At 48.2% G+C, this 24,585-nt stretch overlaps 1 protein-coding gene across 1 annotated transcript in view; it reads left to right on the forward strand.

Moving 5' to 3' along the window:
* The first annotated feature begins 2,122 nt into the window (after nt 1-2,122).
* The window catches only part of LOC141085136 (protein-arginine deiminase type-1-like), a 94,560-nt gene continuing 72,097 nt past the window's right edge, over nt 2,123-24,585 (forward strand). Inside the window, exon 1 of the mRNA XM_073570270.1 lies at nt 2,123-2,268. Coding sequence (XP_073426371.1) covers nt 2,138-2,268 — 131 coding nt within the window. The 5' untranslated portion in view covers nt 2,123-2,137. The remainder of the gene's footprint in view (nt 2,269-24,585) is intronic.

Here is a 24,585-nt window from a genome sequence, read left to right on the forward strand (position 1 = left end):
GAATGTATTGATGGCCATATTGGTACAAGAGGAGTACAGGAAGTATTGATTGCCTTATTGGTGCGGTAGGTATTGGCGGCCATATTTATGCAGGAGGAGTGTGGGATGTATTGGTAGCCATATTGGTACAGGAGGAGTGTGGGATGTATTGGTAGCCATATTGGTACAGGAGGAGCATGGGATGTATTGGCGGCTATATTAGTACAGGTGGAATGTGGGATGAAATGATGGCCATATTGGTGCAGGAGGAGTGTGGGAGGTTTTTGTGGCCAGATTGGTACAGGAGCAGTGTGGGAGGTATTGGTGACCATATTGGTAAAGGAGGAGAGCAGAAGGTATTGACAGACATATTGGTACAGGAGGAGTACGGGATGTATTGGCGACCATATTGGTACAGGAAGAGTGTGGGTGGTATTGGCGGCCATATTAGTGCAGGAGGTATTGACGGCCATATGTGTACAGGAGGAGTGTGGGAGGTATTGGTGGCCATTTTGGTACAGGAGGAGTGCAGGATGTATTAACAGCCTTGTTGGTACAGAAGGAGTGCAGGAAGTATTGGTGGCCATATTGGTACAGGAGAAGTGCAGGAGGTTTTTGTGGCCATATTAGTACAGGAGGAGTACGGGATGCATTGGAGGCCATATTTATGCAGGAAGAGTGTGAGATGTATTGGTAACCATATTGGTACAGGAGGAGTGTGGGATGTATTGGCAGCTATATTAGTACAGGAGGATTGTGGGATGAATTGATGGCCATATTGGTGCAGGAGGAGTGCGGGAGGTTTTTGTGGCCAGATTGGTACAGGAGCAGTGTGGGAGGTATTGGTGACCATATTGGTAAAGGAGGAGAGCAGAAGGTATTGACAGCCATATTGGTACAGGAGGAGTGTGAGAGGTATTGACAGACATATTGGTACAGGAGGAGTACGGGATGTATTGGCGACCATATTGGTACAGGAAGAGTGTGGGAGGTATTGGCGGCCATATTAGTGCAGGAGGTATTGACGGCCATATTTGTACAGGAGGAGTGTGGGAGGTATTGGTGGCCATTTTGTAACAGGAGGAGTGCGGGATGTATTAACAGCCTTATTGGTACAGAAGGAGTGCAGGAAGTATTGGTGGCCATATTGGTACAGGAGAAGTGCAGGAGGTTTTTGTGGCCATATTAGTACAGGAGGAGTACGGAATGCATTGGCGGCCATATTGGTACAAGAGGAGTGCGGGATGTATTGGCAGTCATATTGGTACAGGAGGAGTGCGGGATGTATTGGCGGCCATATTGGTACAGGAGGAGTGCGCGAGGTATTGGCAGTCATATTGGTACAGGATGAGTGTGGGATTTATTGGCAGCTATATTGGTACAGGAGGAGGGCAGGATGTATTGACAGCCGTATTGGTACAGAAAGAGTACAGGAAGTATTGGTGGCCACATTGGTACAGGAGGAGTGCAGGAGGTTTTTGTGGCCATATTAGTACAGGAGGAGTACGGAATGTATTGGCGGCCATATTGGTTCAGGAGGAGTGTGCGAGGTATTGGCAGTCATATTTGTACAGGTGGAGTGTGGGAGGTATTGGTGGCTATATTGGCACAGGAGGAGTGCAGGATGTATTGACAGCCATATTGGTACAGGAAGAGTACAGGAAGTATTGGTGGCCACCTTGGTACAGGAGGAGTGCAGGAGGTTTTTGTGGCCATATTAGTACAGGAGGAGTACGGGATGCATTGGCGGCCATATTGGTACAGGAGGAGTACGGGATGTATTGGCGGCCGTATTGGTACAGGAGGAGTGTGGGACATATTGGTGGCCAAATTGGTACAGGAGTAGTACGGGAGGTATTGGTGGTCATATTAGTACAGGAGGAGTACGGGATGTATTGGCGGCCGTATTGGTACAGGAGGAGTGTGGGACATATTGGTGGCCAAATTGGTACAGGAGTAGTACGGGAGGTATTGGTGGTCATATTAGTACAGGAGGAGTGCGGGAGGTATTGGCAGCCATATTGGTACAGGAGGAGTGTGGGAGGTATTGGCGGCCAAATTGATACAGGAGGAGTTTGTGATGTACATGAGTAGATTTTTAGCGACTGCAGTCACAGAGGCAACCGATGATGCTGTGTGCTGTGTCCACGGATGTCTGATGACCTTACGTAAAGATAGATGGCGCTTTGCTGCTTGTCCCGGAGTCTTGGTCATCGGTCGTCCCCAAAAGTCGCCGTCTATATATACATCCTGGCCCCTAATACCAGCTCTTATCACTTCATTATCATGGTGAGTTCTGGGCTGTCAGCGGCAGCGGTGATGGACGCCCCAGCCTCAGCTGCTCTCTTTCTCCCTGTGCTGCATGTTTTGGCGCAGGACGAGTCGTTACATCAGTGTATAATGATGAGTCGGATTTCCAGTAATCTCGCTGCTGGGGCTGGCGTGCGAGCTGATGCCAAGGGGGCTCTGGGCTTTGTGGTCACTTTCCTTTCTCGGGAAGAGTAGATTACTGTGGAGTTTATGGATGGATATTAGGGATTCCTGCGTGCACAAATGCTCCCTCCGCGCATACATGTCTTATTACGGCAGTGCTACGAGTGCGGATTGTGTGTCTCCGGGCAGCGAAGACATTCCATCCTCTCTGTTATCAAGTCTCATCACATTTCTGATGTCGTCTCACTGTAATGGAAAGTCCGGTGTATGAGAATCCAGATCAAGAGTGGCCGCAGGGCGGGCTCATAGTGAGCAACTGGCTACTTATCTGTTTGTACATCTTCTGCTCGGTCAAACATCCTCTATGTGGTTCTACATTCTTATTATGGCTATAAAGTGTCTATCTGGTCGTACATCCTCTATCTGGCTATATATTCTTTATCTGCTTGTACATCCTCTATCTCGGCGTAAATCCTCTATCTGGCCATACAGTCTATATCTGGTCGTATATACGGTTGTGCTCAAAAGTTTACATACACCGGCAGAATTCTTTGCTTACTTGGCCTTTTCTTCAGAGAATATGAATGTTAACACCAAAACTTTTTCTCCACTCCTGGTTAGTGGTTGGGTGAAGCCTGTCCTTTTGTCTGCCCTTATTCACACACTGACATCAACTTTGACACATGATCAGGTTTTTAATATTAGACAGTGCAGGACCGCCCCGATCACAGAGTTACCTTGTTGATGGTGGGACGGCTTTTATGCTATATTTGATCAAATACAGTATTACTAAGAACTCTGAATTACTTAAATGCACTTTTACTTTTAAGTTATTTAATTACAGCAGGGTTTTTCTCATTTTGTCTTTTGTAGGTTTTGTATGCTTTATGGCCAATGTGAACATGCGTTTATATGCTGTATGTATACCAACGCAAACCAAGCTCAATTTTCGTGTTTTTTTCATTGTAAGGAGCTGGCCACAGACTAAGGACTATTGGACCAATGCACGTAGAGCGGAGTCCACATCTCTTTGGGTTGCAGACTTTTTTCACCACGGAGCACCGGTTGTTGATATTGTTGTTGTGTTTTATTAGAGATTTGCTTACTCATCAGTTCATCCTCAGGAATCGATGTTTCCTTTCAGTGACAGTAAGGAGAGGAAGGTGTGCAGGCTGGATCTTATGTATACCTCAGGCCAGACAGGAGATTGCTAATGGTAAATCTAAAGCAATCTTTTGTATTATTTCTAAACACTTTTTTCGGTGATTCCTTTGTATCCCTGTACATACTGCACCCACACACACAAATGATACACCATTTGAAAGGTAAACTTTCCCCCTTCAGCAAGAAAATAGCCAAACAAACCACACATCCACGATTCGATCACAAAATACAGTTTAAACATTAATTTCCATAAATCTGCAGTAAGGAAAAATGACCTGCAGGTGGCACCACGGTACCCCAAAGCACACTACTAACACATTTGTAAACGAACTGCTGTTTCGATTATTACTTTGCCCCATAAACACATGATACACCATTTGAAAGGTAAACTTGCTCCCTTCAGCAAGAAAACAGCCAAACAAACCACACATTCACGATTTTATCACTAAATACAGTTTAAACATTCATTTTCATAAACCTGCAGAAAGACACAATGACCTGCAGGTGGCACCTCAACCGGAAATCATTTTTTGGCCTCTACTTATCAAACCAATTTATTGTATTACCAATCTACATATATAAATACCTGTCTATATTGATCAGCTCATGAAATACATTTACATTTAACCAGCTTGCTTTTTCTGAAATTGACTGCGCCCCTGACGACCAATGTGCGAAAGTTTCACACGGGCCAAGCTAGTCATTCTATTAATCTCCTCACTATGCTCCGTTCCATTGGCCTCAAGGACACCGATCTCTCCTGGTTCTCCTCCTATCTCTCTGACGGCTCCTTTACTGTATCTTTTGCCGGCTCCTCCTCCTCCTCTCATCTTCCCCTTACTGTTGTGGTTCCTCAAGGATCGGTTCTAGGCCCCCTCCTATTCTCCTTGTACACTGCCCCTATTGGTCAAACAATCAGTAGATTTGGTTTCCAGTACCATCTCTATGCTGATGACACCCAATTATACGCTTCTTCTCCTGACATCACGCCAGCCTTTCTAGAAAACACCGGCGATTGTCTAAACGCTGTGTCTAACATCATGTCCTCACTATATCTGAAACTGAACCTGTCAAAGACTGAACTCCTTGTGTTTCCTCCCACTACTAATGTACCTATACCCGACATTGCCATTTCCGTGTGTGTTTCCACTATTACTCCCCAGCAACATGCCCCCTGTCTTGGGGTCATACTTGACTCCGGGCTTTCCTTTGTCCCCCACATACAATCACTGGCTCGCTCTTGATATCTGCACCTCAAAAACATTTCTAGAATTCGAACTTTTCTTACTTTTGACTCCGCAAAAACTCTTACTGTTTCTCTTATTCATTCTCGTCTCGACTATTGTAACTCTCTTCTAATCGGTCTCCCTCTTACCAAACTCTCCCCCCTCCAATCTGTCTTGAATGCTGCTGCCAGGATCATCTTCCTTGCCAATCGTTACACCGATGCCTCTACCTTGTGCCAGTCATTACACTGGCTACCCATCCACTCCAGAATCCAGTACAAACTTATTACCCTCACCCACAAAGCTCTTCATGGCTCAGCACCAACCTACATCTCCTCCCTTGTTTCAGTATACCATCCTACCCGTGCCCTCCGTTCTGCTGATGACCTGAGGTTAGCATCCACAATAATCAGAACCTCCCACCCCCGTCTCCAAGACTTTACATGTGCTGCGCCAATTCTTTGGAATGCACTTCCCAGGTCAATACGATTAGTCCCCAATCCCCACAATTTTAAGCGTGCCCTGAAAACTCACTTATTCAGACTGACCTATCGCCTCAACACATTAACCTAATCTATCCCTGTGTGGCACAGCCAAAAGTTTTTACCATAACCAGGTTCCCCGCATCATGTTCCCACTTGCTTTATGCATCCATTAGCCCTCTGTGCCTGTACTGTTACACACTTAACATTATGGCTGGTCCATACAATCAGGGCAACTGTTACCACCTACCTTTCGTGTCTACCTCTTTCCTCATAGATTGTAAGCTTGCGAGCAGGGCCCTCATTCCTCTTGGTATCTGTTATGATCTATGTGATTATTGTTATGCTGTAATGTCTATCGTCTGTACAAGTCCCCTCTGAAATGTAAAGTGCTGCGGAATATGTCGGCGCTATAGAAATAAAATTTATTATTATTATTAATCTCATCTGTGTCTCATTGTCTCAAGCCATTGTGCTTCCAGCAACTAGGCACATTGTGTGGATAGGGATAGTAGACCCAGGGGAGCTGTCACCATGGGGGGGGGGTTGCTCTGACATGCATTCCTAGGTGATGGGGCCCAGCCTGAGTGAGATACCCCCACCAACGCACAGCTAGCTTTGGGAGGGGACTGTTTCCCAAGAACAGGGCTCAATTCTGCGGGGCGGCTTGGGGTATTGAGGATTGACGAGGAAATGTTGTTGTTTGAGTGACGTTGAGGGGAGAAGATCTTCAAGGCTGTGTTCCTGGAGCCATGGATGGATGGTCTATGGAGTTTTGGAGATTGGATACTGGCTGGGCTGGATTCCCTTGCTACATTTGAGGGATCTGTCCTCTGGATTTCATAATCTTTCTTAAGGATTGTTTCTCCTGGATACAGAGATGTCGGTTGTGTTATTTGTAGTGTGGAGGAGCCTGGAGTTTGATTACAGACTATACTGGCGGGAGATATGAAATCTGTGGGCCAACCAAAAGTTGGGAGACAGTGAATATCACCTGATCTTGTTGACTGGGGGCAAAGTATTTTGTCAATCTACCTGGATTTGGTGTACAACAATGGATGTAAGGAATAAAAAATTGTTGCATCATTAACCTGCCTAGGAGATTATTACAACCCACAACCTCAGATCCTCACATACATCCTCTATCTGCTCATACATTGTCTATCTGGTCGTACATCCACTATCTGGGCATACATCCTTTATCAGGGTGTAAATCCTCTATTTGAACATCCATTCTCCATCTGGATGTCCTTCTTCTTTCTGAGCATACATTCCCTATCTGGGAGTACATCCTCTATCCCATTGTACATTATCTGGTCATACATCCTCTATCTGATTATACAGCCTCTATCTGGTAGTACTTCTATCGGGGTGTACATCCTCTATATGGTTATGCATCCTCCGTCTGGGCTATATCCTCTATCTGTCCTTATAGTCTCTATCTGGTTGTACATCCTCTATCTGTTCTTACATCCTCTACCTGGTCGCACATCCTCTATCTGGGCTTATATCCTCATTATGGTTGTACATTATCTGGTCGTACATTCTCTATTTGGGCGAACATTCTCTATCTGGATGTACATTCTGTATTTGGTTATACATTTTCTGAAATTACAACCTCTGTTTGGACTTGTATCCTCTATCTGGGTCTACATCCTCTATGTGGGTGTCCATCCTCCATCTGGGTGTACATCCTCCATCTGGGCGTACATCTCCTGTCTGGCCATACAGTATCTGGTCATACATCCTCAGTCTATCCGGTCTTTTATCCTCTATCTGGGCATACATTCTCTATCTGGGTGTACATCTTCTATCTGGGCATACATTCTCTATCTGGATGTACATCCTCTATCTGGGCATACATCCACTAATTGGATACTCATCCTTTATCTGGACGCCCATCCTCCATCTGGACGCCCATCCTCCATCTGAACGTACATCCTGCATCTGGACGTACATCTTCCATCAGGGCGTACATTCTCTACCTTGGCATATATCCCCTATCTTGCCATACATTATCTGGTCATACATCCTCTATCTAGACATGCATCCTCTATCTGGTTGTACATCCTCTCTTTGGTCATACATCCTCTATTTGCGTGTTCATCCTCTATGTTGGCATCCATTCTCTATCTGGATTTCCATCTTCTATCTGGGCATACATCCTCTATTTGGGCATCCTGCCAGAGGTTTACAGTGTCAGAGAGGAGCCAGAAGACTGCAGCATCTGATTGCTCCTACTCCTGTGCTGAAAAGAAGCACTTCACCTTTTTAAATGGTGTAAAAATTTTTTTGGCAATTCAGGGGTTAATCAGCCATGTTGGGAGTTCTACGTGTCTGGGCTCTCAGCTGAGCTTGGTTAGCCACTCCTATCTCCTATATAGTTTGGGTCCTGACTGACACACATCGTCAGAGTAGCTTATGCTGCATGGTTGAGAGGATAGGAGTCAGTGGTTATATGAGAAGGCTTATAGTGGGTTTATCAGTGGCAGTTGCTTGGCTTAGTAAATGTGATAATTCCCTTCCCTCCTCCTACTTTGGTTTTTCCTTATCCTCCACTCGCTGGTGCATTCCTCTGTTATATGAGAGTGAATATTTGTCTGTTTGGTATTTTCTGTTACCCCTGTTCGTGTTGCCTTGTTTGTCTGGTTGGTGTACTGCGGTGCACAGCAGCGCCCCTCTTCCTTGGATGGAGGAAGGGAACAGACGGAGGGCTGGCTCAGGAGATAAGGCAAGGTACATGGACCCGGCATCTTCACCATCAGAAGAAGCCCAGGGAATAGGGCGAGCTAGGGTGCCCCTTAGCGTTAGGGATAGGGAAGGAGCCCCTGATCCAGGGTCTCCCGACAACCGAGTCGTGACAACAGTTTTTAGTATCCATGATGGATCCTATCACTGCTCTGACAGGTAATCTGCAGCAGCTCAATCTCGAGGTGGCAGATTTACACATGGTGGTTTTGCAGCACTCTAATACATCTGGTGTAGGAATCACGTCTCTCAGGCAAACTGTAGTGGAGCCCAAGGTCGCATTGCCAGACAGGTTCACTAGGGGACGTGACAAGTTTGCTGTTTTCAAGAGACCTTTAAACTGTACTTCCGGTTACGTCCTGTTTCCTCAGGTACTGAGGAGCAACGTGTGGGGACAATAATCTTGCTCATTCAGGGGGACCACCAAGCATGGGCGTTTTCTCTCCAGTCTGACTCTGTCACTCCACATGATTTTTTTGGTACTGGGACTTATATATGATGACCCCAACTGCGTCTCCTTGGCTGAGTCCACACTGTGCCAGCTCCAACAGGGAGACCATCTGATGGAGGAGTATTGCTCTGAGTTTCAGAGGTGGGCCACGGACACCAAGTGGAATGACCCTGCACTCCGTTGTTATTTCTGTGAGGGGCTTAAGTAAAGGTGAAGGATGCCTTAGCTCTGTATGAGACTCCTGACCTCCTTGAGGCAGCCATGTCTCTGGTGATCCAGGTTGTTCACCGTCTTCGCCAGAGACATAGGGAGACACTCCAAGGTAGGAGAGGTACGGGGCCAAGGGAGATCGGGTGTGAGTCATCTGAGGAATCCATGTAGTTGGGTGTGGCAACTCATCCTGGAAGACAGTCTGTTGTTCGGCGCAAAGGGGGAGTGTGTTTTTACTGGGGTAAAAAGGGCCATTTTGTGGGCACGTGTCCTTCTCTATCTCACTGCAAGACAACCGCTGGAAAACTAAGAGGCCCGGGTTGCGGGGAAGTTAGCAACCCGGGTATACTCATCACCTCCGTGAGTAGGACACAATTTTTCCTACCAGCTGTAGTCCACCTGGGTGGGTATAAGGGCCCCGTCACACATAGCGATCTCGCTAGCGAGATCGCTGCTGAGTCACAAGTTTTGTGACGCAACAGCGATCTCACCAGCGAGATCGCTGTGTGTGACAGCTATCAGCGATCGCCCCCCCTGCCGGGTATCGTTCATGAAAGGTCAGGACTTTTTTGGGGTCGTTGGTCTCCCACTGGCCAGCACGCTTCGCAGGCGGGAGAGCAACAACCAGCTAGCTGGTAACCAAGGTAAACGTCGGGTTTCTAAGCAGCGCGCGGTGTTTAGAAACCCGATGTGTGCCTTAGTTACCAGCACGCTGATGCAAGGAGCTGGTAACCAAGGTACACATCGGGTTTCTAAACCTGATGTGTACCTTGGTTACCAGCTCCCTGCATCAGCGCGCTGGTAACTAACGTACACAGTGATGCGCCCGCTCGGCGTTGCTGGTGCTGATCACTGGTGAAGCTGCCTGTTTTGACAGCTCACCAGCGATCATGTAGCAACACACCAGCGATCCTGACAAGTTTATATCGTTGTCGGGATCGCTGGTCAGTCGCTATGTGTGAAGGTTTTCTAATGTAGAGGTGTGTGTATTTCTGGACATTGGCCGGGGTTTAATTTGATCAACGCTAGGTTCGTCCAGGTCCGATGCCTCATCCCACATACTCTGTCCAGACCCATACCCATAATTGCCATCGACTCCGCATCCATGAGACAGGGGCATTTTACTCAAGTCGTCTGAGACTTGTGGCTTCAGGTTGGGGCCATGCACACCGAAGTGTTAGACTGTTATTTGCTAGAGGGTCTGCCCTCACCTGTGGTACTGGGACTTCCTTGGCTCGCTCTGCACAATCCTATGGTAGATTGGCAGACTCAGGAGTTGTTAAAGTGGAGTACGTATTGTCAAGGACAGTGCTTGGGTACCCAGCTTTCTAGGTAGGATACCCAGTCTGTGCCAAAAAACCTGTCTGACTTTGGGGATGTGTTCTCAGAGTAGGGGTGCCAAGAACTCCCTCCTCATCGTCCTCATGACTGTGCCGTTAATCTTGTCCCTGGGGCCAAGCTGCCCAAGAGCAGACTATAATATCTCTGGTCCAGAGAGACAGGCCATGAAGGAATATACCACGGAAAGTTTGGCAAAGGGTCATATCAGACCATCCTCATCCTCCATCACTGCAGGATTTTTCTTGGTAAAGAAGAATGATGGGGGGTTATGCCCATGCCTAGATTTCTGGAAACTCAATCAAATCACGGTCCAGCATCCGTATCCGCTCCCTCTCATCCCAGACCTCTTCAATCAGATTGTAGAAGCAAAATGGTTTTCAAAACTGGACCTCAGGGGGGTGTATAATCTCATTCATGAGTGGAAACCAGCTGTCACCGCTGCTGTGCCTGCCTCCATCCTGCTGTGCCTGCCGCCGCCGCACCTGCCCTTCAGTCACTTACCTGGTCCACCGCGGGTCTTGCATCTCCCCCGGGTCTTGGCGCGCCGCTCCTGCACAGTCCCACCACATCTCTCTTCTGCTTCCGGCCTCTCGCTCTTCTCGGCGTCTGCGCATGCGCCGGGTCCCTTAAAGGGTACCCGCTCCTTTCTCAAGCATTGTTATATCTTGGGATGCCTCAGCCCTGTGAAACTCAGTAGCCAATCTGGGTTAGTCAGGGGCTATTTCTGGACACCTCCTCTATGGGGAGGTGCCTGGTTATTCAGTTCATTTCCGCTTTATAACTCGGGCCTGCGCATGCTGCCTTGTGCGGTCACGTCTCTACAGTTTCCCTGTGTACTCTTGCATTGCCCTGCTTGCTACCGCACTCTCATTCCTTAGTGTTCTTTGAGCCTGCTATATACCCTTACTCTCTTCACAGCTAGCTCCCGCTGCAGCCATCCTGTAGTCCTGTCCTGATGTCCACTTCCGGAGTCCCTCCTGTACCCACCTGTGTCCTGCGATCCGTGTCTCCGGCTCCTGTTTTCTCAAAGCCTTCGCCCTCCCGTGGCTCCACTCAGTATCGCTCCCCAGTCTCTGCTTGAGCTGCCCCTCTTGGTATTGGCTGCCATGGTTCTGTGACCTCTGGGCTTGCTCCTGACGATCCCTGTATAGGGGTCGGCCTCCACTAGGTCCACTCGGCCATGGGTAAGTCAGTTCCACGGTCCAGGGGGTCCACTCTTGCGCTCGCTTCTTTGCAGCGTCACACCAGCATTCAATATGCCTGAGGGATACTATGAGAATGTCACACACAGTGTAGGAAAGACTAAGTGCAATATTAAGGGATGAGGGGAAGGGAGCCCAAGACTAGGGAAGGGAGGAGTGGAGACCCCTAGGCAGATCTAAAGTCACCCTGTCTGCCCTAAATGTCCCTATATAGGTTCTGCTCCTATTGACGAGCAAGAACCTACTCCCTGCCTGACCCTGGCGATAAACCCTGCTTATGGAATGACGGGCTGAGCACTACTCGATCCCCACTATCGCTAAAGATAGCTGGGATAGACAAACAAGGGGAATCCTTATCTTGAGGAGACTCAGAAATGTAAAACAGATGTCCTCCAAACATCAAAGACGAAGATAGCCAACTGCTATAGCTCCAAGACTCAATAGGGGGGGAATAAGGGGAATGGAAATATAACTGGCAACTCCCAGCAGCAGGCTGGGAGTCTATAAACACCCAGGTCCAGGTGTGTCAATTAGAGCTGGAGAAAGGTTGCTACTGGGTCAGAGATTAAGAAAGGTTAAGAAGGTGTCTGCAAAGCCAAACACAGAGAACTTCTGCAGCTAGATGCAGTGCGACTGTCTGCAACTTCTGACATACCCGTGACAAAGAATCTGATGATGCCATTAGGGTTGACAAATGCGTCCGCCGTCTTCCAACACTTTGTCAATGACATCTTTAATCACCTGGTAGGCAGGTTCGTGGTTACCTATCTGGATGACATTCTAATTTATTCACCTGACCTTGAGTCACACCAGGTACATGTTATGCAGGTCTTACATGTACTCTGAGACAATAAATTATATATCAAACCCAAGAAGTGTATTTTCTCTGTTGATGAGAACAATTTCCTAGGATATGTGTTGTCTTCCACCGTTTTTCGCATGGATCCAGCAAAAGACCGGGCGGTATTGGATTGGGATTGTCCGGAGGATTTGAAGGCGTTACAAAGGTCTTTAGGATTCACTAACTACTACCGTAAGTTCTGTGAGGCAGTGACCGGTGTCATATGTGAGGGTTGCTATGTGTCCCCCAGGATGCGCTCAGAAGCGTATTAGATCCGCTGGAGTGCCTTGTGGTCACAGCAGCGTGCCTGTGACTCACAAGGCAGAATAAAAGTAAGTTTGAACCTGGTCAAGTTATTTTGACCAAGGAGCGTGTCCAGGAAAACCCGGTATGGGCTTTTATTTTTGAAACGGACTGCAGGAAGGTAGTGGGTCACGTCCGTTTCCTCCAGCCCAGATCTTATAAGTGGCCTATGGCCACAGATTGGAGTGAAGGAAAAAAAAACCCTGGAGGAAGAGTTTTGGTTGTCAGTTTTGGTCTTGCAAGGAGACAGAGCAGGTGGTCTGCAGAGCACTCCCTGTGTGAGGCAACACATGGCCAAGCGGAGCCAAAAGGTCTGGCACCCCCTGCATACATAGCAGTGCGGTCGCTCACGGCAACTAGCCCCGGACTGTCTTTTTGTTTTCCCGGCTGCGATCCGGAGGATTCAGCGTGCTGTGTACTGTGTGAGCTTTGTTGGACATTAAACACGTTTTGCTTTGAGCTTGCTTGGGTCACTGCCTCATCACTGCACAACGTGGACACCGCTGCACTACAGTTCATAAAACCTTTTTGGTAGTAGCCAAACTGCTGACGAATATGACCAGGAAGGGGACTGACTTCTCCAAGTGGTCCAATCCAGCCAAGAAGGCATTCAGTACCTTGAAAAGGCGTTTTGCATCTGCGCCGATCCTGAGGTAACGTAACCTTTTATCATCTAGGTTGACGTGTCTGAGGTGGGAGTGGGGGTGGTGTTGTCGCAGGGTGCGTCTCCTGGTAAATGGCAACCATGTGCTTATTTTTCTAAAAAACTCATCTGCAGAGAAAAATTATGACATTGGTAACAGGGAACACTTAGCAATCAATTGGGCTTTAGATGTGTGGCATCACATTTTCTGAAAGGAGCGGTTCATCTGGTTATGTTAATCATGGATCATAAGAATCTTGTATATATCTAGAGTTTGCGAAACGTCTAATGCCTCGACAGGTAAGATGGGAATTGTTCTCCACCAGGTTTAACATTTTTGTCACTTATTGGCTGGGGAACAAGAACATTAACCCTTTGCTTTTCTGGGTTAAGAAATAAGTGTGTACCTGTACCTATTCTTCAAAAAGGGGTGGTTATGGCTTCTATAGGCTCTGATTTGGAAAGAGAGGTTGTTGACGCTCAGGGGGCCGCCCCTGCTGCCTGTAAGGATTGCGGACTTTCCTTTGTACCTGTTTACCCTGATCCAAGATGGAGTCTTGTATCTCGCCCTGCCATAGACCTTCCTGTCTGTCCTGATTATTTAAGTCTAGGTTGTGTGCTCCTCTTTGCCTGAGTATTTAGTTGCTGTTGGCTCCTGAGCTCCTGCTGTTCTGCTGGTGGACTCCCTGCTGCTGCTCGTTACTCGGTGCTCTGCCTCTCCTCATTTTGCTGCCTACAGTCCTCTGGGCGTCTCCCTGATGCTGTCTGTGCTTATCTACTGTCTGGACTTCTAGTTAAATCTATTTGCCCCTGGAACTGCTGTGACCTGTAAGGAATCCTGACATCATCTTCTCCTCTAGGTCTGTGTTTGTGTGGGCTGCTGTGCGGGACTTACAGCCCAAAAGGTACACATAGTGAACTTCTCTTGTTAATGCCACTCCTGTATAAAGCTGGATTTCCACGTTTAAGTGCCGAGTGCATTCTCACCTTTATGATTGCTGGACTTCTACAATTTAGTGCTGTGTGCATGCTCATTCTTAATATCTCTGGACTGCCTCGTTAAATGCGGTGTGTTTACTCACATACTTTCTGCTGGATTCCAACGTTTAGTGCCTTGTACACACCTGCGTTATATTACTGTTGGACTGGTTATATTAGCGGTTACTCTGAATATTTCTATATTGAGCTGTGCTTTCGTTACATTTGCAGGAAGTGCTCTGTTAGTTTTGCTTTATTTGCATCATTCCATATTGTGCTGAGTTTTCGTTACTATTGCAGGAAGTGCCCTGCTAGTTTTGTGACACTTGATAAATATACTTATTTGCATCAACTTTGGTCTCAGTGTCATATTATCCCACGCAGATTCCAGAGTACCCATTTAATTGTTACACTGCCTGTCCTCTTGGTAAGTTCTTCCTGTGAATCTCTGTTTTAGAGTCATCAGAGAACATCATGATTCAGTCTTGGCTGGATATCCTCGTAATAAAGCCACAGCTGATTTACTTACTTGGCATTTTTGGAGGCCAGGTGCTCATCAGGATGTCCGGGAGTATGTAGCCGCCTGCAGTGTCTGCGTGAGTTCTAAGACCTCTCATACTTGTCTGGCAGGGTCTCTCCAACCATTGGAGATTCCCAGCAGACCTTTGACTTACTTTATCACGGATCTTTCCATGTCTGCAGGGAATACTGTAATCCTGGTGGTATTAGATAGATACAGTAAAATGTCTCATTTTATCGCTTTACTGAACGTCAAATCCTTGGCGCAAGTTTTCGTCAGGGAAATAGATTACATGGGATCATGACCAATACTGTTTCTGATCGGGGGGTGCAGCTTGTCTCCAAGTTGTGGAGGGCATTTTGCACCCATCTGGGGATCCATTTGTCTTTTCTTCTGCTTTTCGCCCACAGTCTAATGAGCAGACTGAACAGGTTAACCAGAATCTGGAGATGTATCTCAGATGTTTTGTTTCTGAAAATCAGGAGGACTGTGTTACCTATTTACCGTTAGCCAAATTCGCTGTAAATAATTGTTGTCAGGAATCGACCGGTAAGTCCCCGTTTTTCAGGGCATATGGTTTCCATCCTCAGTTTAGTTCCGCCCGATCTCAATCCCAGACAATTTTGTGTCAAACAGGGCTCCTTCCCTTCCGAGCTCTGCCATGCGCCCAAACAGTGGTTTACTCCCACATATGGGGTATTAGCATACTCAGGACAAATTGCACAATAACTTTTGGGGTCCTGTTTCCCTTGGGAAAATAAAAATTGGGGGTGAAAAGATCATTTTTTGTGGAAAAAATATGATTTTTTAATTTACGGCTGTACGTTATAAACTTATGTGAAGCCCATGGGGGTTCAAAGTTCTCACCACACATCTAAATAAGTTCCTTGGTTGGGTCTAGTTTCCAAAATTGTGTCATTTGTGGAGGGGTTTCTACTGTTTAGGCACATTAGAGGCTCTCCAAATGTGATATGGCGCCAAGCCAATTCTGCGTTGAAAAAGTCAAACGGGTGCTCATTCCCTTCCGAGCTCTGCCATGCGCCCAAACAGTGGTTTAGCCCCACATATGGGGTATCAGCATACTCAGGACAAATTGCACAATAACTTTTGGGTCCTGTTTCCCTTGGGAAAATAAAAATTGTGTCATGTCGCGTTTGGAGAGCCCCTGATGGGCCGAAACAGTGGAAATCCCCCACAAGTGACCCCATTTTGGAAACTAGACTCCCCAAGGAACTTATCTAGATGTGTGGTGAGCACTTTGAACCCCCAAGTGCTTCACAGAATTTTATAACGCCCCGGCGTGAAAATAAAAAAAACATATTTTTTCCCACAAACATAATCTTTTAGTCCCCATTTTTTTCATTTTCCCAAGGGTAACATGAGAAATTGGACCACAAATGTTGTCCAATTTGTCCTGAGTACGCTAATACCCCATATGTGGAAGAAAACTACTGTATGGGCACACATCGGTGCTCGGAAGGGAAGTAGTGACGTTTTGGAATGCAGACTTTGATGGAATGGTCGCGTTTGGGGAGCCCCTGATGGGCCTAAACAGTGGAAACCCCCCACAAGTGACCCCATTTTGGAAACTAGACCCCCCAAGGAACTTATCTAGATGTGTGGTGAGAACTTTGAACCCCCAAGTGCTTCACAGAAGTTTATAATGTAGAGCCATAAAAATAAAAAAATCATATTTTTTTCCACAAAAATGATATTTTTGCCACCCATTTTTTATTTTTCCAAGGGTAACAGGAGAAATTGGACCACAAAAGTTGTTTTTCAATTTGTCCTGAGTAGGCTGATACTCCATATGTGGGGGTAAACTACTGTTTGGGCGCATGGCAGAGCTTGAGAGGGAAGGAGCACCGTTTGACTTTTTCAACGCAGAATTGGCTGGAATTGAGATCAGACGCCATGTTGCGTTTGGAGAGCACCTGATGTGCCTAAACAGCGGAAACCCCCCAATTCTAACTCCAACCCTAACCCCAACACACCCCTAGCCCTAACCCTAGCCCTAGCCCTAACCCTAATGGGGAAAATGGAAATAAATAAAAAAATGTTGTTTTATTATTTTTCTCTAACTAAGGGGGGGTTTGATTTACTATTTATGGCGGGTTTTTATGTTTGGCAGCTGTCATACGCCAAAAGACGCTTTTTATTGTAAAAATAGTTTTTGCATCACCACATTTTGAGAGCTTTAATTTTTCCATAATTTGACCCACTGAGTCATGTGAGGTCTTGTTTCTTGCGAGACGAGTTGACGTTTTTATTGGTACCATTTTCGGGCACGTGACATTTTTTGATCGCTTTTAATTCTGACTTTTGGGACGCAGAATGAACAAAGACCAGCATTTCATGAATTTCTTTTGGGGGGAGGCGTTTACACCTTTCCACGTGTGGTAAAATTGATAAAGCAGTTTTATTCTTCAGGTCAGTACGATTACAGCGATACCTCATTTATATTTTTTTTATGTTTTGGCGTTTTGATACAATAAAAACAATTTTATATAAAAAATATTTTGCATCGCTTTATTCTGCGAGCTATAATTTTTTAATTTTTTCACTGATGGCAGCTCGTTTTTTGTGGGGCAAGATGACGTTTTCAGCAGTACCATGTTTATTTATATCCGTCTTTTTGATCGCGCGTTATTGCACTTTTTGATCGGCGGTATGATGATAAAGCATTGCTTTTTGCCTTGTTTTTATTTGAAGGGGTTCACTAAAGGGGTTAACTAGTGGGACAGTTTTATAGGGCGGGTCGTTATGGATGCAGCAATACTAAATATGTATACTTTTATTATTATTATTTTTTATTTACAAATAAAAGAATTTATTAGGGAATATTTTTTCATTTATTTAGGAATTTAAAAAAAAAAATTTTTACACTTCATTTTTTTTTTTTTTTTACTTTATTGTGTGGGGACATTACTATAATGTGTCAGACTGCTGATTTGACACTTTGCAGTGCACTGTGTCAGATCAGCGATCTGACAGGAACTGAGAAAGCCGCTTCCCTGCAGGACCCCGAAGGCCTCCGCAGCCATCTTGGATCCAGGGGCCTGCAGGGAGGAGGCCCTCACATCGCGCTGCTGCGAGGGTCTCAGGGAAGCACGCAGGGAGCCCCCTCCCTGCCCTATGCTTCCCTATGCCCTCAGTACACTGCGATCATGTTTGATCGCAGTGTGCCAGGGGTTAATGTGCCGGGGGCACAGGTGACACCCGGCCGTGATCAGCGGCGCTCCCCCCGTGAGCACCGTGGATCGCGGTTACGTACTATGCCGATCACGGTCGTACGGGCACGGGTCCCGTGGATGGGCTAGTACATCACATGTCAGAAAGGGGTTAATATATTAGTTTTTTCCTCGTCATCTACAACCATTATTTCCTTACAATTTTTTAACAGGGCCTACACTTTCACTTTTGATTCTTTTACTATTGATGTAGTTGAAGAACAGTTTGGGATTAGTTTTACTCTCCTTAGTAATGTGCTTTTCTGTTTCCTTTTTGGCAGCTTTAATTAGTTTTTTAGATAAAGTATTTTTCTCATAATTTTTTAGAGCCTCAGTGGTGCCATCCTGCGTTAGTAGTTCAAACGCTTTCTTTTTACTGTTAATTCCCCCTCTTACTTCTTTGTTTAGCCACATTGGGTTTTTCCTATTTCTTGTCCTTTGATTCCCCTGACAATGCCTATTTAGGATGTCCATAAATCACAGTAGATTTGCACATTTATGTGATGTTCTTCTTTGCATTATAACAGGGTTTGCCAAGTTTATTTGGGTCCAGTAAACAGGACACTGCAAACTGTATACTGCACCAATGTGAACAGATCAGAAGTGCGTGTGTGTGTCTTTCTCTCCACCTCCTGGTGATTTCATGGAAGTGCAGTGACAACCATTTATTCTCTTCTGAATCTGACAACGATAAATTTCTCAGCTCAGTCCAAACCCACAGGAAGCTGCTCCAATGGTCCCTAGTCCTATACTGAAACCCTGGTTAGCTTCTCAGCTACCTATGACACCCCATATCTCATCTCTCTGCACCTAGGACACCCCGTATCTCATCTCTCTGCACCTAGGAACCCTGTATCTCATCTCTCTGCACCTAGGACACCCTGTATCTCATCTCTCTGAACCAAGGACACCCCGTATCTCATCTCTCTGCACCTAGGACACCCCGTATCTCATCTCTCTGCACCTAGGACACCCCGTATCTCATCTCTCTGCACCTAGGACACCCTGTATCTCATCTCTCTGCAACTAGGACACCCTGTATCTCATCTCTCTGAACCAAGGACACCCCGTATCTCATCTCTCTGCATCTAGGACACCCCGTATCTCATCTCTCTGCTTCTAGGACACCCCGTATCTCATCTCCCTCTGCACCTAGGACAGCCCGTATCTCATCTCCCTCTGCACCTAGGACACCCCGTATCTCATCTCCCTGCACCTAGGACACCCCGTATCTCATCTCTCTGCATCTAGGAAACCCCGTATCTCATCTCTCTGCTTCTAGGACACCCCTTATCTCATCCCCCTCTGCACCTAGGACACCCCGTATCTCATCTCCCTCTGCACCTAGGACACCCCGTATCTCATCTCCCTCTGCACCTACGACACCCCTGTAACGGGGTCTCACAAGCTGGAGTACCTCTTTCAGTACCACCCCGTGTTTTCGGAGGTCCACTCTGCATTGGCCGAAGTCTGAATGAATGACGCTGGCTGGAATTCCTTGGTTACATGGGCGCATATAAAAGATCACTGCTTCTACACGTATTTCCAGTCTGACAACATTTTACTCACAGGACACAGAATATATCACACAGATACAGAGGGCAGGCCAATAGAAAAGCGGCAGGCCAGACATGCATTGCAAAAGCCGCAGGTGGACGGAGCCTGCCGATGTTTACTGTGGGAATTACAAAGGTGGGGGGAGGGCGGACAAAAGAAGAATATCGTGTCCCCTCTGCCCAGGGGCGCAGCCTGTGGCTGATGCATTAGGGACATGCATCTCACATAGAACCTATTATACATACATATAACTGCACAACATATTCTGGGTGCTGAGTGGTTCTGTAACATGTAACACGGCTCCCCTTTTCAGCGACGCGATCGGCATACACAGTCTGATCCTCAACGGATCGGTTTGGGGATGACCGAAGTTTATGGGGTTGGTACAAGTTCCGTTTGTCGACTTAGTCCATCGGCGTTACCGTTTTGTTTGCAGGGTCTGTGGTGGATGGTGAAGTTCAGAGGTTGTAGGGCTAAACTCCACCGCAGCAATCTGGCGTTGTCTCCGGAGACCCGATTAAGCCAGACTAGGGGGTTATGGTCCGTTAGGAGGGAAAACTGTCGTCCATACAAATATGGTTGCAACTTCTTGAGTGCCCATACTACCGCCAGGCACTCCTCTATGGCCGCATAGCTTACTTCACGGGGCAGTAGTTTCCGACTCAGGTAAGCTACCGGGTGTTCTTGGCCGTCCGGCCCGACTTGGCTCAGTACTGCCCCCAATCCAAACATAGAAGCGTCTGTGTGAACCAGGAAATGTTTAGTTGGATCGGGTGCGGCCAATACAGGGGTATTGGTGAGGGCGTCCTTGAGTTGGCGGAAGGCTTCCTCACACACTGAGGTCCAGGTTACCTGGCGGGGTTTGGTCTTACGGGTCAGATCAGTGAGGGACTTGGCTACGCTGCTGTAATTGGGAACAAATTTCCTGTAATACCCCGCTGTCCCAAGAAACGCCATGACCAGGGTTTTAGTGCGTGGGTTGGGCCATTTGGCTATGGCCTCAATCTTGGCTGGTTCTGGTCGCTGTTTCCCACTTCCCACCCAATGCCCTAAATACTGAACCTCTGCTTTGCCCACGTGACACTTGTTTGGGTTCAGGGTGATGCCGGCCTGGTGGATCCTGTCCAATACTGTCTCTAGGAGATTTAGATGCTCTTCCCATGTCGCACTGTAGATGTCGATGTCGTCCAGGTAGGCACAAGCATAGTCCTGGAGACCATCCAGAAGCCGGTCAGCCAGCCTTTGCAAGGTCGCCGGGGCATTCTTCATCCCGAATGGCATAACTCAAAACTGGAATAAGCCGAACGGGGTGACAAATGCCGACTTGGGAATAGTGTCAGGACTAAGGGGAATCTGCCAGTAGCCTTTGCATAGATCGATGGTGGTCAAATACTTTGCCCCCGCCAGCCGGTCTAACAACTCATTCACACACGGCATGGGGTATGCATCCGTCACTGTTTTCTCATTGAGCTTACGATAGTCTACACAAAACCGTGTAGTCCCATCCTTCTTGGGCACTAATACTACGGGGGGATGCCCAGGGACTATCTGACTCTTCAATGACCACTAAACGCAGCATCTCTTGTATCTCTTGTCGCATCCCCTCTCGTACAGACTCAGGGATGCGGAAGGGGTTTTGTCGTAGGGGGGTCTGATCCTGGGTCTCAACCTTGTGTTGTGCCAGGCGAGTGTACCCCGGTCTCTCTGAAAACATCCTCTGTCGCAGCCTCAACAACGCCTCTGCCTGCTGTCTCTCCCGGGGGCCTAGGTCTTCACCCAAGTGTACCTGGTCCCATGTTTTAAACTGAGTCCTTTCCCCTAAGACATCCGGCAAGGGAAGTCCGGCTAAATCCTCTGCTTCAGGTACACAGATGGCCACTACCTCTTCAGGGCGCTTCCGGTAGGGCTTCAGCATATTCACGTGGAACATGCGGATAACCCTGGGGTCGTCACAATCGGCGACATTATAGGTTGTGTCGGCAATTTTCCCCACTACCTGGTAGGGCCCCTGCCATGCAGCTTGAAACTTATTCTGCTTAGTGGGCTCTAACACCAGGACCTTCTGTCCTATTTCCAAAGTGCGCTCTCTGGCCCTCTGATCGTACCATACGCGCTGGCGCCGCTGGGTCGCCTGCAGGTTCTCACGTACAACCTGGGTCAGCTCCTGTTGGCGGTCCCGGAATTCCAGCACATAGGTTACAATAGGTACCCCTTCTATGAGGCCCTCCCCCTCCCAGTGTTCCAGCACTAAGTCTAGGGGTCCCCTTACCCGTCTCCCGTATACCAGCTCGAACGGGGAGAACCCCGTGGATTCTTGGGGCACCTCCCGATAGGCAAACAGGAGGTGTGGCAAGAATTTCTCCCAGTCCCTGTAGGTCCTGGTAAAAGTCCCAATGAGCTGTTTTAATGTCCCGTTAAAGTGTTCACACAACCCATTGGTTTGCAGGTGGTACGGGGCGCTTCTAATGGACTTTACGCCGCACAGCTTCCACAGTTGGTTGGTCACTTCTGCTGTAAACTGGGTGCCCTGGTCCGAGATAATCTCCCGGGGAAATCCAACCCGTGAGAAAACCTGGAGCAGGGCGGCCGCCACCGTCTCTGCCAGTATGTTAGGTAACGCAACCGCCTCTGGATACCGTGTGGCATAATCTACCACTGTCAATATATACTTTTTCCTGGACGGGCTGGGTTTGGCTAACGGCCCTATCAGATTGACCGCTACTCGGCTAAATGGTTCCTCCACAATGGGGAGGGGGCGTAATGTGGCCTTGCATCGATCCCCCCTCTTGCCAATGCGCTGACAACTGTCACAGGTCTGGTACTACTGACAAATATCATAGGTTACCCCCGGCCAAAAGAAGTTTTGTGTCAGACGATGCCTGGTGCGACTGACGCTGAAGTGCCCGGCCAAGGGTATATCATGGGAGATGCGCAGTAACTCCTGCCTATACTTCTTGGGAACTACCAGCTGTTGTTTTATAGTGGGGCTCGTCCCTGTGTGGTGCTGCTCTGTGATCCGGTAGAGGAGTCCCTGCTTCCATACAAACTGTTCCCCTTCCAGTACTCCTCTCCCCTCCTGTGCCTTCCCACGATATCCCTCTAATGAAGGATCCTCAAGTAACTCCCTCTTAAATTCATCTGGGGTGGCCCAAGAAATGTGTCTGGCTATGGGAATACGTGTAGGGCTGGGATGTCTTACCTGAGCCTCCTCTGAGTGTGATTCCGCCTCCGCAGCTCGAGCTTGTCTCCGGGTGGTCACAGGATAGGTCTCAGCCAGAGGGGCCACCGAGAATGCAGACAACATGGGCCCCAAGTCATTTCCCAGCAAGACGTCTGCAGGCAAATCCTCCATCAAGCCGACCTCAACAAGGCCATCCCCGACTCCCCAGTTCAGGTGAATCCTGGCAGTGGTCAGTCGATGTATAGCTCCCCCTGCTACACAGACTGCCACTGTCCGGTCCGTCTTCTCTTGGTCCCGGACGAGATGAGGCTTCACAAGGGTCAAAGTTGCCCCAGAATCTCTTAGCCCCTGCATACGTTTCCCATTAACCCACACAACCTGTCAATGCTGTTGTGGATTATCTGCCCAGGCTGCCTGCACGGGGTCTACTTCATGCAGCTCTTCCTCCATCTCTTCCACCCCTTGGTTAGTCGTAGCCCCCAATGCCGGGTCAGCTTCGCCTTGGTAGCAGTGTACAGCAGCCCGGCTGAAGGTAGCTGTTCCCGCCTTTGGCCACTGGATATGCTGAGTCCGGTTGGGACATTGTCTTTGCAGGTGGCCCAGCTGACGACAGGTGTGGCATCGCGCCCCAGGGGGACTGTGGTAGGCCGGGTTTCTAGCTGGCCCCCCTACAATCTTTGGTGGTTTGGGGCCCTCCAGGTCCATGGGCGGACCCCTAGTGACCACCTTTGATCCGGACAACTGCGGCCTCCTGACATCATGATGTTCATCGGCCAGACGAGCGGCTTCCTCAAGAGTCGTTGGCCGCCTGTCCCGAAGCCATTCCTGTGTCTCGGGGTTTAGTCCATTAAAGAATCGTTCTAACAGGAAGAGCTGGAGGACGTCCTCCTTAGTGGTTGCTTGGCTCCCTTGTACCCACTGTAGCAGTGACCGCCGTAATTTACAGGCCCATTCAGCGTGGGTATCGGTTACGCGTTTTATAAGTCCGCGGAACTTTTGGCGGTAGGCCTCTGGTGTTAGCGCATACCGGGCCAAGATCACTTCTTTGATCCGGTCATAGTCCATACAGTCCTCATTCGGTACCGTGCGATAGGCGTCCGCTGCCCGGCCTGTCAACTTGCTGGCCAGAATCTGAACCCGTTCCTCCGGCTTCACTTGATGAAGGGCACACTGCCGCTCAAAGTCCTGCAGAAAACCATCAATGTCTTCCTCTGCCTCCCCCAACTGTCGGAAGGCAATGTACTGGATATTTTTGTGGCTTACTGTTGAAGGTACCTGGTCGAAGGCCAGAGCTCCCCCTGCTCGCTGACTCTCCTCTCTCCGCTCTGCCATCTCCATCTTGGCCAGTTCCACTTTGGTCCGCTCTGCCATCTGCATCTTGACTAGCTCTATCCTGGTCGGCTCGGCCATCTTTTCCTTCAGATCAGTACGCACATCAGCCATCATCTCTCGTATGATCTCTACTGCAGGGTTTAGGCCATAGAACGCCAGTCTGTTCTTTACCTCCCTCTGGAATTCGGTCTCCTCCACATCCACGTTTGGGGGTGCTGCACTGTCGTGTTCAATGATGGCTGCTATCAAATCCGCTTTTGTTTTGTTGCTGGTGATCAACCCTCGGGCTTCCACCAGATCTTTTAATATAGTCCTCTTTAACTTCTGGTAGTTATTTTCCATTCATTCCTTTCCTCCTGTAGAAGGGGTATCATATCCTGCTGTCTGCCACCAGTGTAACGGGGTCTCACAAGCTGGAGTACCTCTTTCAGTACCACCCCGTGTTTTCGGAGGTCCGCTCTGCGTTGGCTGGAGTCTGAATGAATGACGCTGGCTGGAATTCCTTGGTTACATGGGTGCATTTAAGGCCGGTTTCACATTTGCGTTTAGGGCCGCAGCGTTGGCCTGCGCACGGCCGCCGCTAAGCCCCGCCCCCTGCCGCGTCTTCGCCGGTAGCTCCGCCTCCGGGCGCTTGACGCTGCATGCGTCATGCATCCCCTATCTTTATCACTGAGGACGCAGGCCGTACGCAGCATGCGTTTGGCGGCGCCTGCGTCCTTTTGACGGTGCGCCGAGCGCAACCAAATTGCAACAGGTTGCGTTTG

This window comes from Dendrobates tinctorius, unplaced genomic scaffold (genome assembly GCF_039654945.1).
Source record: "Dendrobates tinctorius isolate UK_male_01 unplaced genomic scaffold, ASM3965494v1 ptg000028l, whole genome shotgun sequence".
Taxonomy (NCBI): domain Eukaryota; kingdom Metazoa; phylum Chordata; class Amphibia; order Anura; family Dendrobatidae; genus Dendrobates; species Dendrobates tinctorius.